Here is a 13,237-nt window from a genome sequence, read left to right on the forward strand (position 1 = left end):
AGCCACTAAAGCACTGTTGGTAGGGCTGAGTTCAGTGTCCAGAATCCATGTGAAGAGGCCTAGTGTGGTGGTGTGCCTGTGCAATCCCACTGCAAGGAAGACTTACTCAGTGAGTCCTGGGACAATGAGAGGTCCTGTCGCAAGAAAATAGGATGTATGGAGCCCAACCAATGGCACCTAGGGTCATCTCTGGCCTCTGTGAACACTGTGCACACAAACACAGACACATTAAAGAAAGAAAGAAACAGCACTTGTTATTGCGTGGGACTTCGTTTAAAGTGATTTGGCTTATTTGTGTATCATGAAATGTTGAACTGTTACTATTTTTTTCTTAAAATAGATGCCAGAAGAAGAAGCTTTTTGTGTATTTGTTAAATTAATGCAAGACTACAGACTTCGTGAACTTTTTAAACCAAGTATGGCAGAATTGGGCCTTTGTATGTACCAGTTTGAATGCATGATACAGGTAAAAGTTCACTTTTACCTTTTCACCCCCTTTTCTGAATGTCATCTCTGCAAATTTTGTGTCACAGTCATAGAAGCAAGTGCTGGAGAGAGCTCAGTGTTTAAAAGCACCTTTGCTGCTCTTGTAGAGAATCTAGGTCAGTTCCCAGCACCCACATAGTGGCTTACAACCATTCATCACTCCTGTTCTAGGGGATCTGGTGCCCTCTTCTGATCTATGTGGGCAGCAGGCACACACAGTGCACGTAGATACACGCAGGCAAAGTACTTGAACACACACAAAAAGACACAGCAGCAGCTGAAAAGCAGTCAGTGTCACCATCCCATGATGACGTGTGGGCCAAGTGGGCCCCAACCTAGTGTGCCGCTCCGTTAAGTGGTCTGAGTGCTCATGGGGAAAGCTGGTGCCCTTATTGCTGAGATGGTCCGTGCTCTGCTCATTCTTTCCCTCCTTTCTCTTGGCCTCTTGTCCCTACCCCCAGTCTGGTGATTTTCTGCATGTTTCCATAATTTTAAGTAACCAGCCTCAGGTTCAGATGTCTAGAAGCCACGGCGTAAAGATGAAGAGAAGAGGAGGTCTGGAGTCAGAGTCAAGTGGAACCCGACGAGTGTTTTGTGTTTTTTTAAGACAGGGTCTCATTAGGTAGCCTTGGCTGGCCTACAACTCACTCTGTAAATCACAGTGATTGGCCTGCTTTTGGCCCCTGAGTGCTGGGATTAGTGTGTGGCACCATACCTGGTAAAAACAGTTTTGAAAAGTTTTACTTTTCTGGATTTAGTTTTTTTTTTTAATTTAATTTTGAATTTTATAAATAAATAATCTTACTGTACTATCCTTTAATAGGAAGGTAGGAGTATTCTCCTTTATATTCCAATTAGATGGAAAGAATTTAGGATATGAGTCATCATTTTGGCTGCACAAGAAGCAATTTTCAGAGTCGCCTTTCTCTGGTATGAAATCCTGTGTTATATAAAGAATGAGAGATGAAAATGTTTTTGCAATTTAAGAAAATCACAATACATCATGTGATAATTTTTTTTCTGAAATAGTAATTTTGTTTGTTGATACAAACCTTAAACTCTTGGTGCTATGAGTTAAGACATTGTTGAAGATCCTGTATTTTTCCTACTCCATAGGAGGTAAAGATGGATTACTGATGGTATATGGTACCTGAAAGTTTTCAGCACAGCATTTATTTAGAGATTTTAAGAAATATTATAGTTAACTAAAAATGTAGACAATATTGGACAACTCCACTCACCAACAATATGAAAAAAATAAACATTTTATTTCTTTGCTGCTCAACATAGTGATTGGATGGATATTTGATTTGTTTAATTTGGCTATGATATAGTTTTCTCTTCTTATTTTTTTAAAGATTTATTTATTTATTATGTACACAGAAGAGGGCACCAGATCTCATTACAGATGGTTGTGAGCCACCATGTGGGTGCTGGGAATTGAACTCAGGACCTCTGGAAGAGCAGTTAGTGCTCTTAACCTCTGAGCCATCTCTCCAACCCGTAGATTTCTTATTTGTGAATCAAATGTTAAGGTGTACCCGAAGTTCCCACTCCAGGTCATTTCTTTGCCCTTCACTGTTACTGTAAAAATTTCAGTTCTGTATTTGAGTTTTCCTGTTGCTCTAGCTCTTTGTTTGCTGTAGGCTCACCTACAGGTGATCTGGCCTGAAGTCCTCAATTTTGTTTGTGTTAACTCATTTGTTTGCTGTAGGCTCACCTACAGGTGATCTGGCCTGAAGTCCTCAATTTTGTTTGTGTTAACTCATTTGTTTGCTGTAGGCTCACCTACAGGTGATCTGGCCTGAAGTCCTCAATTTTGTTTGTGTTCACTCATTTGTTTGCTGTAGGCTCACCTACAGGTGATCTGGCCTGAAGTCCTCAATTTTGTTTGTGTTAACTCATTTGTTTGCTGTAGGCTCACCTACAGGTGATCTGGCCTGAAATCCTCAATTTTGTTTGTGTTAACTCATTTGTTTGCTGTAGGCTCACCTACAGGTGATCTGGCCTGAAGTCCTCAATTTTGTTTGTGTTAACTAATTCTCTTCTCGTCTCCAGGAATATCTTCCAGAGCTCTTTGTCCATTTTCAGTCTCAGAGTTTCCATACATCAATGTATGCATCATCCTGGTTTCTGACTGTCTTTCTTACGACTTTCCCACTGCCAGTTGCAACAAGGATATTTGATATCTTTATGTCTGAGGTAAGCTAATGCGCAGATTAGGAATAAAAACAGAATAAGGAGTCATTGGGTTAATTAGGGCAGGGCAGTGTAAGTAGAAATGAGAGGGCTGCCTCTGTGTCTCACTGCACTGCTGCCGCAAATTAATCTCCTTTAAACCTCCTGACGACCTTACTGGCTAGGTTCTGATAATGTCCCCATTTGCTGGATGATAGATGAGGAAGCTGAGACTTAGAGGGAGTTTAATAGCCTGTCTGTAGATATTGTAGGTACTTGGGGACCTTCTCCAGGTGCAGCCTCTTTATCACCTTTGATACAGCGAGAGTAAATGAGAAGGAAATCCTGCTGCACAGTTAATACTGTTGTAGTGCTTCCATTCTCAAATGATAAGACATAATTCCTCTAGTTAAGCTGCTTCTATTCTGTGAAGGCTTTCCCATTGTTCTTGAGTTGTCATTGACATGGTAGTAGTGAGTGATCTTTGTCTTCTGTTGTCTGAACATAATATGTTAGTTACTTCTCTGAAGGATCAGCTTATAAGATTTATCTAGTTTAATTTGGACTGGAGTTGGCAAACAGTTCATCACTTACTCAGCTCTGATCTCCATGGCCAAGCTGTCCTCCCCCTTGTGTTTAGGAATACAGCTCCACCTGTTTGTGCATGTGTTTGGGTCGACTGTGGGCCACATGGTCGGGGTGAGTAGTTGTAAAGGCACAAGTGGGCCATCAAGTCTAAATGTTTGTTTATGTTTGCCAGTTCTTAGTTAGATCTTTAAATGCTTACCTTGGTATTATTTTGAATGCTTTTTTTTGATGGAAGAATAAGCAAATTTGGCTTTATTTTGTTTGTTTCCTCAGGGTTTAGAAATAGTGTTTCGAGTAGGGTTAGCACTTCTTCAAATGAATCAGGCAGAATTAATGCAACTTGACATGGAAGGGATGCTACAGGTAAGTCAGTTTGTGATTTATTGTTTGTTTCTAGATTCGCTTTCAATAAATTATTTGTAGTAATAATGCTGCTTTTCATTTGTTATTTCTTAGCATTTTCAGAAGGTAATTCCACATCAGTTTGATGGGGGCCCAGAAAAATTAATCCAGTCAGCTTACCAAGTCAAATACAACTCGAAAAAAATGAAAAAGTAAGTGTTCTATATGATCTCATCTAGTTATGGAGCTTATTGAAGCATGTAGGCAGGTCAGTGGACATGCGAAGCATTCTTGTTAAAAGTATCACATTTTTCCTCCTTAGGCTATACAATTTTTACCTTCTTTGGTAGTATTAGCTTCAGTACAACATAGGTAATGTTAGACTATCATCCCGCTTTTAATAGTAATACACAGGACCACTGCACACTATTTTGAAAATCTCCCCTTCTTTCCCATTCTGATGGGAGTTAGGAGTATGGCATGAATATGTGTGTAAGTGTGCTGTTATTTTTAGTAGTTACTATTATTACTCTTGGTGCTAGGCATTGCACAGAGGGATTGAGCATGTTCAGTACATACTCTACCACCAGGTTGTACAACAAGCCTACCATGCTGTTTACTGAAGAACACTTAGTGGGTCCAGCTGCTCCCATAGTGTTCCTCTCAGCCCTTCCCAGGGTCCCTTAAGCAGCACAGCTAGCACCACTGAGGAGAGGCTTTCACCTTTTTATTCTTATTTCCTGGAGACGCTTTATGTGGCACAGGTTCCATTAAAAAAAGGCAATCTCAGTTCCTCGCTTAATTTTTTTTCTCTCTTAAAAATAAGGTTAGTATATTAATTAAGAATTATAGCTATTATAATTCTTTTCTAGCTTCTAATACTTAAATTTTTCAAAAAAGATTAATTAATTAATTAATTTGTTTGTTTGTTTGTTTGTTTATTTGTTTATTTATTATGTATATATCATGTATGACCAGAAGAGGGCACCAGGTCTCATTATAGATGGTTGTGAGCCACCGTGTGATTGCCGGAAATTGAACTCAGGACCCCTGGAAGAGCAGTCAGTGCTCTTAACCTCTGAGCTATCTCTCCAGCCCAGCCCGGATGATCCTCAGTGGTCTGGGGTGCAGGCTTCAAACTTAAATGATTCTTAGCCTAAGTAAGGTCATAGTTAAAATTCATGTCACTGGGGCTTCTGTGGTATAAAATGTCTCTAAACTATAGCAATGCTTATAGTAGCAGGATGTTTGTTGTTCTGTTGAGACAGTGTCTCACTTTGTAGCTCAGGCTGGCCTTGAATTCTGGCAGTCCTACCTAACCTCCCACATAGTAGAATTAAAGGTATGTGCCTCCTTTGTCTGACTTCCTCCCCTTTTCTAAATAAAATATTTTGTTCCTTTATAATATTAATTCTGAGTGCAAGATACTCCCATCTCCTCCAGGTCCTTGCTCTATTAATTATTCCTTCTGTATTTTATCTTTAACGTCTATTTAATTTTTATTATGTTTATTTATTCTGTGTGTTTGCACTCATGAACAGGTTGTCAGGCTTGGTAGTGCCTTTGCTCACAAAGCCACGTCACTAGTCCTCTCTCTCTCTCTCTCTCTCTCTCTCTCTCTCTCTCTCTCTGCCTTATTTGTGACATGGTCTTACTGTGTAGCCCAGACTCATCTCCAGCTCACTGTTCTGCGTCTTCCTCTTGGGTGCTGGGATCCCAGGTGTGTGCCACCACGCCTGGCCTTTTTAAGTTCTCTTTTATTGTCTTTGCTCTAAGAAGGTCAGTTTGTACTGAGTTTTGACTTAAAAGTACCAAAACAAAACCAATAGAGCTTTCCATTCTTTTTATGAAGTTTAATTCTAAAGGAATGAATAGTTTATAGTTATTAGCTTAGCTTCATATCACATATTAACTATCCTTTTTTCAATTAGGAAGGAAAATATTCAAATATATAGAAAAATAGATTAGAATGATAATATCCTTATTTTATATATAGCTTTAACAATCGTTAATACTTTGCCACATTTATTTTCCTTCTTAGAAGTTATAAAGCAAAGTGCAGAAACCGTGATGCCATATTCCCGGATCTCTCATGTCCGTTGGTATAAAATAAAGTCGTCTGCTTCCCTTGACTTTCACAGCTTGACAGTGATGTTAAGTGTGTATGTCAAAATGTTCTTGCCTACATCTGCCTACATCACGTGCAGTGGTTCTGCATTTCTCCCGTCCTGACCTCTCCGCCATTGCCCATTCGACTACTCTGCTGTGTTTCCTCACATAAATTATTTCCAATTATACCTTGAGGAAAAATAAAGAAAGTGTGTTTTATGTTCATATGTCCTTTTAAATTAAATAATTACTTTTGAATGAAAATATACCTTTAACTTTCTTCTTTGTTTTTAGACTCGAAAAAGAATACACTACAATAAAAACAAAAGAAATGGAAGAGCAAGTTGAAATTAAAGTAAGCATTTCAGGGTTTTTTAAGATCGCTGTGGATACATTTCTTAAGTCAGAAATTGGATGGCAGGTGTTAAAATGAAGTTTGTATTTGCCGGCACCCCCTGTAGTTGGAAGTAGGATGGTATGACTGGAACTTCTGTCCCTGGGGGTGAGAAGAAACAGAGCTTTGTTTCCTTGACTCGTTCCTCTTTAGGAGAAGACAGACCCATGCAAATTGCATTCTGCTTAAACATAACTGTAAAACTTGCAGACAAGGTAGTTGTGTTATGTGCTGGAGTCTAGAGCAGAGTAATCTGAGGCCAGCTACACGGGACAAGTTTTTTATGAACTAATTGTGTCTGTTGTGGCCTGGCAGGATCGTTGGCCAGTGCAATTTTTCTTCTTAAAGCAAAGATTATACTTTTGAATTATCCTCAGGAAAACAAGTAGATTTTTAATTTGAAGGATGAATAAATATATTCTATGTACCCTGAAATTCTTATTTGTATCTCTTGTAAGCCAAGAAATTCCTTTTTAATTTGTAAAATACTAGTTTCTGTAGTAATGTAGATAACATCATATATATCTAGTACAGTGAGTTAACCTGTACCAGTAGAAAAAGTAATTTTGGCATCTTTAGACCAATATAACCATTAATATCTATCTGTACAATGCCAGCTTAGCACAGTAAACTCAGATACATTTTCTCAAAATTTTGGAAAAGCTTAGAACTTCTGTTTATTTGAGATAGGCTGTCCTTGACCGCCTCTGACCCTGCTGCCTTCATCCCCAAGTGTTGAGATTATAGGCATTTACTACCAGGCTTGGCAAAGCCAGACAATCCTCCTTCTTACTGCACTTGTATATTTATTTATTTCTGTGTGACTGTGTGCGCGTGTGCATGGGCATGTGTACATGCACACATCATGGTGTACTAGGGGATGACTTGCAGTTGGTTCTCTTCCTTCTACCATGTCTGCCCTAGGGATTAAACACAGATCATCAGGCATGGTGGCAAGTGCCTTTATTGAGAGAGCCCATCCCTCTGGTTCAAGCCAAAGAATTCCTAAGAGCCATTGGTGCTCTCAGAGTTGGAGTTTTGGAAGTTGGATTTTCTTCTGATGCTTCAGGGTGGGAATAAGTGAATTATGCACTCTGATTGGCTGATCCAGTATCTAATCACCTTACATGCAGTCTCTGGAAAGCCAAAATTCAAGCAACTTAAAGAAATGTTATTGTGTGCCTGGCAGTGGTTGGCACATGCCTTTAGTCCCAGCACTTGGGAGGCAGAGGCAGGCAGATCTTGGAGTTTGAGGCCAGCCTGGTCTACAGAGTGAGTTCTAGAAAAGCCAGTGTCTCGAAAAACAAAACTAAAAAAGAACAACCCTAAAAGAAATGTTATTTATTTATTGGCGAGAGAGACAGCTTTGTGGGACTCAATTCTTTCCCTCTCTTCTGTGGGTCCCAGGGATTGAACTCAGGTTATCAGACCTGACAACAAATGCCTTACCTGCAACTATTTCTCCACCCCACAAAATAACCTTTTTAAAAAAGACTTATTTATTTCATTTATGTCTGTGAATGTTTTGCTTGCATGTGTATGTCTGTACACCTTATGCATACCTGATGTTCTCAAGGCTCAGAAAAGGGTGTTGGATCCCCTAGCACTGGATTTAATGATGGTTGTGAGCCAATATGTGGGTGCTGAGAATTGAGCCCAAGTTCTCTGAAAAAGGAACAAATGCTGTTAACTGCTTGAAACAATTTTTATTGAATATCTTCTTTCCCCCTTTAAAACTGTTTAAGTGTGTTTGGGTTGGACTTGGACCTGGTAAGGCATCAGATGATAACCATTGTTATTGAGCATGACTCTAATACCATTTCACCATCCTGGTCTCCAGAGGGCTTCAGTTGAAGCAGTGCTCATTTTTGGTTTAGTTTTCCTCAGAAGCCTTCTGAGTATGATTTTACTGTTTCCTGGGTGATCTACCTCACGTCAGCTGTCTTCCTTTTTCGAGATGCCTTGTTCATATTGCTGCCACCTAATCCTTACTAGCAACAGTCTGAACATTTCCATAAAGAGAACCCTATGGATCTCCTTCTCCACCTTTATTGTTACTAAACTGCTGCTTTGGAGTTTGCTTTGCTTTTAGGGCCACGAGTGATGTCATACCCCACACTGGAGCCTACTGAAATTAAGATGCATGGGCATAGAATGTGGGTTATCACATATTTCAAACATTTGGAACTGCAAATCAAGGTTCTGAGGATGAGGACCAACTTGTATTTCACCATGTTAATTTATTCATAGGTCTATGAAATCAAGTCATGTAATATAGAATCAAAATGGCATTCACAGAAAAAAAAAATCATTAGCTGTAACTGGAAGGTTCTCTCCCACGCACCAGTTCTCAAATAACCACTCATAGGCTTATATTAATTGTAAATGTTTGATTGATGGCTCAGGCTTATTATTAGCTAGCTCTTACATTTAAATTAACCCATAATTCTTACCTTTGTTTAGCTACATGGCTTGTGGCTTGTTACCTCATTTTTTATATGTCTTACTTCCTCAGTGGTTACTGGAGTCTGTCCCAACTCTGTCCTTCTTTATCTAACCTTATTCTGCCTTGCCACTGGCCAAGCAGCTTTATTTATCAACCAGTGAGAGCAGCACATATTCACAGCCTACAGAAAGACATTCCACAGCATTTCCCCCTTTCTGTCTAATCAAAAAGGAAGGTTTTACCTTTAACATAGTAAAATTATATACAGCAAAAAAGTTACCAAGTAACTAGTTGGAGACCTTCTCTCCAGCTCCTGCCAAGCCCTGTTAGTCCAACAACCCACTTATAAAATAAACACACAGACATTTGTATTATTTAAACTGCTTGGCCATTAGCTCAGGCCTACCATTGTCTAGCTCTTACTCTTATATTTAGCCCATTTCTATTAATCTATACTTTGCCACGTGGCTCATGGCTTACCAGTACCTTATTTCTTTCTTGTCATGGCCGCGGCTGGCTGTGTCTCTCTCCCCGCCTTCCACTTCCCAGAATTCTCTTCTCTGCTTGTTCTGCTTATACTTCCTGCCTGGCTACTGGCCAATCAACATTTTATTTATACAGAGTGATATCCACAGCAAGTAACTATTTTATATTTAGCAAAATTAAAGAAAATATTCTTTTATCATAACTAAGGAAAACTATAACCATCTAGTCTTCAACTCCATCAAAGACCCCAGAAGGATATAGTATTAACTGAGTAAACAGGAAGTGCATGGCAAGCAACTCTAGAAACTCCAAAATTCTAGAAATGGCAGAGACATCTTTTAGCTGGAAGATTTCCTGTGTCTTAGCCGGAACAAATCTCTCCTGCTAGCATCCCCTAAGTAAACACATAGATGTTTATATTAATTATAACTGTTTGGTCATTAGCTCAGGCTTTCCACTGACTAGCTCTTATAATTAAACTCAGTCCATTTCTGTTAATCTGTATGTTGACACATGTTCTGTGGCTTTACCTGTGTGCATTACATGCTGCTCCCTGGATGGCAGGATAGCATCACTGTGTGTTCAAGGTCACACTAGGAAACAAAGCCAAGTGTGGTGACTTGCCTTTAATCCCAGTGCCAACCATAGAGACCTGGAGGTCTGTACAGACAGGCAGTGACGAGGAAGTGAGGTAGGTGGGCTAAGAGCCAATGAGAGGTTAGAACAGCAGGGCAATAAAGGTGTGGGTAGACAGGAAGTAGCTCATTTTGGAAGCCGCAGAGCCGGAGAGGTAAGGTTGGTGGCTCTCACTGTCTCCCTGATCTCTAAGGCTTTCACCCCTTTATTTGGCTCTGCTTTTTATTTAATAAGACTGCTTAGAAATTTGTCTATAGCATCTGGCTGCCTGGATGGTCACCCAAAGTCCTTTTTTAAAGTTGGAGTATTTGTCATCAGCCAACAGGCCTAGAGTATCTGGCAGACTTTTTAGTTAAGCAGAAAGTTTGAAGGACTGTTCTACCTATTGGCAAAGTTCATCAGTCACTTTCCTCTGTGTCCTGCAGAATGTCTGGCAGTTTCTTCTGTGAAGCAGGGACCTGAAGGACCATCCCACCTTGTTTTGGCAAAGTTCAGCAGTCACCTTCCTATGGGTCTTGCATGTCCAGTTTATACAGCACACTGTCAAGCAGTCCAGCAAGAGCAGTTTGTTGCCTAAATGGCTAGCCTTGCCACATTGAAAGCAAACTTCATAAGGGGTTTCTTCAATGCCCATCATCCTCTTTGAAGTAATTGGTGCTGCCAAGAGCAGATGTGACTCACAGTCGGGAAAAGTTTGACATTTTTCTTTCTTTCTTTCTTTCTTTCTTTCTTTCTTTCTTTCTTTCTCTCTCTCTCTCTCTCTCTCTCTCTCTTTCTTTCTTTCCTTCTTTCTTTCTTTCTTTCTTCTTTTTTTTTTTTCCAAGACAGGGTTTCTCTGTGTAGCTTTGCGCCTTTCCTGGAACTCACTCTGTATCCCAGGTTGGCCTTGAACTCACAGAGATCCACCTGCCTCTGCCTCCTGAGTGCTGGGATTAAAGGTGTGCGCCACCACTGCCCAGCTCAAGTTTGACATTTTAAATGCTGTATTCTGTAGGTCTTTGAAGTATTTAGAGATGATCTAATTGACATATATCTTTGTCTACCTAGAAAACCTAACTAATATGGCTACAAGTTTGACTATTAATCTGTATTTCTTAATTATACATTATATTTTTAAATGAGCTTCTTAAACGAGTAGAAATATACATACAGTATAACAAAATTGATCTTAAATTTGTATCAATAAACTAAAATCCATACCAGTGTAAAATAATTTGAAATTAACAGTTGGTTTTTGGATTAAAGTAGATTCAATAGTCTACTCTTTTTTTTAAATCATAATAATCTACTCTTTCCCCCATTATTTCTATATCATATCCCCCTTTCTTCTTTAGAAAGAGATTGACTATGACCATTAACAATTTATAACCAATACCCCTTAAATGAAAACAAACATTCATAAACAATATTTTGGGAATTTGGGCATAATTATCTGTTGATTGAGAGTGCTGGTAATCTTACGGGGACCCTGAGAAAATTTAGAATTATGGTCAAGTCCTGACTGGGGTATGTTGTACAGCTGGGCCATCTCAGCCAGCAGCCTTGAAGCTGTTTTGGAGTCAGAACTCAGAGGAAACTGTAACAGAGGTGTATTGAAACGTTGGATCATTTGGGCCTTCCATTTTTATTAGTGTCTGGCCCCCTTATTCTGAAAATACATAAACTTTTAAAGGTAAAATATATATCTATACTAATATAAATATGAACTGTATATTGTACATAAATCAGCCAACGATAATTTTTTATGTCTGAGCAGGTAAAATACAAATCATGTGTTTTGTAGTCACTTTGGGTTGATTTTCCCATGTCTGTAGTCAAAATTTTCAGGGTTCTTCCTCAATCAAACCTGATTTTCCTTAACTCAGAAAGAATCCACAACCTCTTACCTTCTGTGGAAACGAAAGCAGAACCTCTTTCCCAAAGCAATACATCTCCAGACTCAAATTTTGGAGTCAAGATATTTCTAAAATATATAGGTTGGTTTAATCCAGCAGTTTTCATAATCAAATGTCTCTCAGCAGTTATCATTTGTTCATTAGCTATCAAAAAATTTAAAGACAACGCAATAGCATACTGTATCCAAACTCTGTGTATTTTCCATCCTTAGGTAGATTTTTAATATATATTTTTATTCTATTTCTTTTTTAACGATTTTCTATATATTCTCTCTCTCAAGCCTGCACATGTTCTTTAAACATACTGTGACCTGTTCTTACTGTGTATTTCTAACTCCACCATGAAGCTTGTGGCTATAGCACGAATCCTAATTGGTCTTAATAATAAAAAATATGGAATCAGATATGGGGTTAAATGCTGAAAAATCAGAGAAGCAGAGCGGTCAGCCAACAGAGTTCTAACCTCTACAACTCCTCAGACTGAGAGAGGGGGAGCTCCTGTCTCCTGCCTTATATTCCTTTCTCGGCCCAGCCATATCACTTCTTGTCTCCACCCTCCTAGTGCTGGGATTAAAGGAGTGTGCTTCCTAAGTACTGGGATAAAAGGTGTGTACACACCACCACTGCCTGGCTTCTATGGTTAACTAGTGGCTAGCTCTGTACTCTGATCTCCAGGCAAGCTTTTTTTTTCTTTTTTTTTTTTTTTTTTGGTCAGAGAACAAAGTGTCACCACACATGGCTGATTAACCACTCTGTACCAAGGCCTTTGTGAGACTGTGGAAATCCACCATGCAGCTTAGCTCATGGTAGCTGGCAGCTGTCTGGAGACTCATCTCTGCTCTGTTGCAGGCGTGAGACTAGGAAGCCCAGTGTGGCTCCCCATTCCTGTGCCTTTAGAACCTTTTTAAAGCTTTCTCAGCTCTTATGTGGGAATTCCTGCCCCAAATTGAGCCCCGTAATTCTTACCTGTATTTAGCCCGCGGCTTGTGGCTTGTTATCTCGTTTTCTATATGTCCTGCTTCCTCGGAGGCTGGCTGGAGTCTGCCCCAACTCTGCCCTTGTTCATCCCTGTCTTCAAAGTACTGCCTAACCTTATTCTGCCTCACCATTGGCCAAACAGCTTTATTTATCAAGCAGGGAGAACAAGATATATTCACAGCATGCAGAAAGTCATCCCACAGCAATTAGCCAGTGATTTAATCTCTATATTTTCAGAATTAAAGAAAAGCTTTGTTTCTTGGGGAAGTTTTATCATGGCTCACATAATTTTTTAGTATTAGCTACATGTGTGCTGTGCAGGCGGTAGGTAATTATTGATTGAGAACCATCTGGGTTAAGAAGTAGAGCATACTAAGTAAATAAAGTATGTTGAAAGGAAGAAAAACAAGGAAAATATGTTGATCTTCAAGGTTTTTTTATCTTAAAGTATTTATATATTGTGTGCATGCATGTGTGGTAAATGCATGTGAGTGTGCAGGAAGGAGACAGTAGGGCAACAGAAGTCTTAACCTACTCTCCACATTATTTCCCTGGGTCTCTCACTGAGCTGGAAGCTTGCTTACTGTTCAGCTAGCTGGCTGGGTAGTAAATTCTTGGAAGCTGTCTTCTCCCAACCCCCAGTACTGGGGTTATGGGTACATGCAGCCATGTCCAGCTTTTTACATGGGTGCTGGGGGT

The 13,237-nt window shown here is 39.5% G+C and overlaps 1 protein-coding gene across 6 annotated transcripts in view; it reads left to right on the plus strand.

Annotated features, from left to right (window-relative positions):
* The window catches only part of Evi5 (ecotropic viral integration site 5), a 161,857-nt gene that overhangs the window by 62,017 nt on the left and 86,603 nt on the right, over positions 1-13,237 (plus strand). For all 6 annotated transcript variants that reach the window (XM_036200503.1, XM_036200505.1, XM_036200506.1 and 3 more), the window contains 5 exons: positions 341-466; positions 2,545-2,688; positions 3,526-3,615; positions 3,709-3,806; positions 5,998-6,058. In XM_036200503.1, coding sequence (XP_036056396.1) covers positions 341-466; positions 2,545-2,688; positions 3,526-3,615; positions 3,709-3,806; positions 5,998-6,058 — 519 coding nt within the window. The remainder of the gene's footprint in view (positions 1-340; positions 467-2,544; positions 2,689-3,525; positions 3,616-3,708; positions 3,807-5,997; positions 6,059-13,237) is intronic.

This window comes from Onychomys torridus, chromosome 10 (genome assembly GCF_903995425.1).
Source record: "Onychomys torridus chromosome 10, mOncTor1.1, whole genome shotgun sequence".
Classification (NCBI taxonomy): Eukaryota; Metazoa; Chordata; class Mammalia; order Rodentia; family Cricetidae; genus Onychomys; species Onychomys torridus.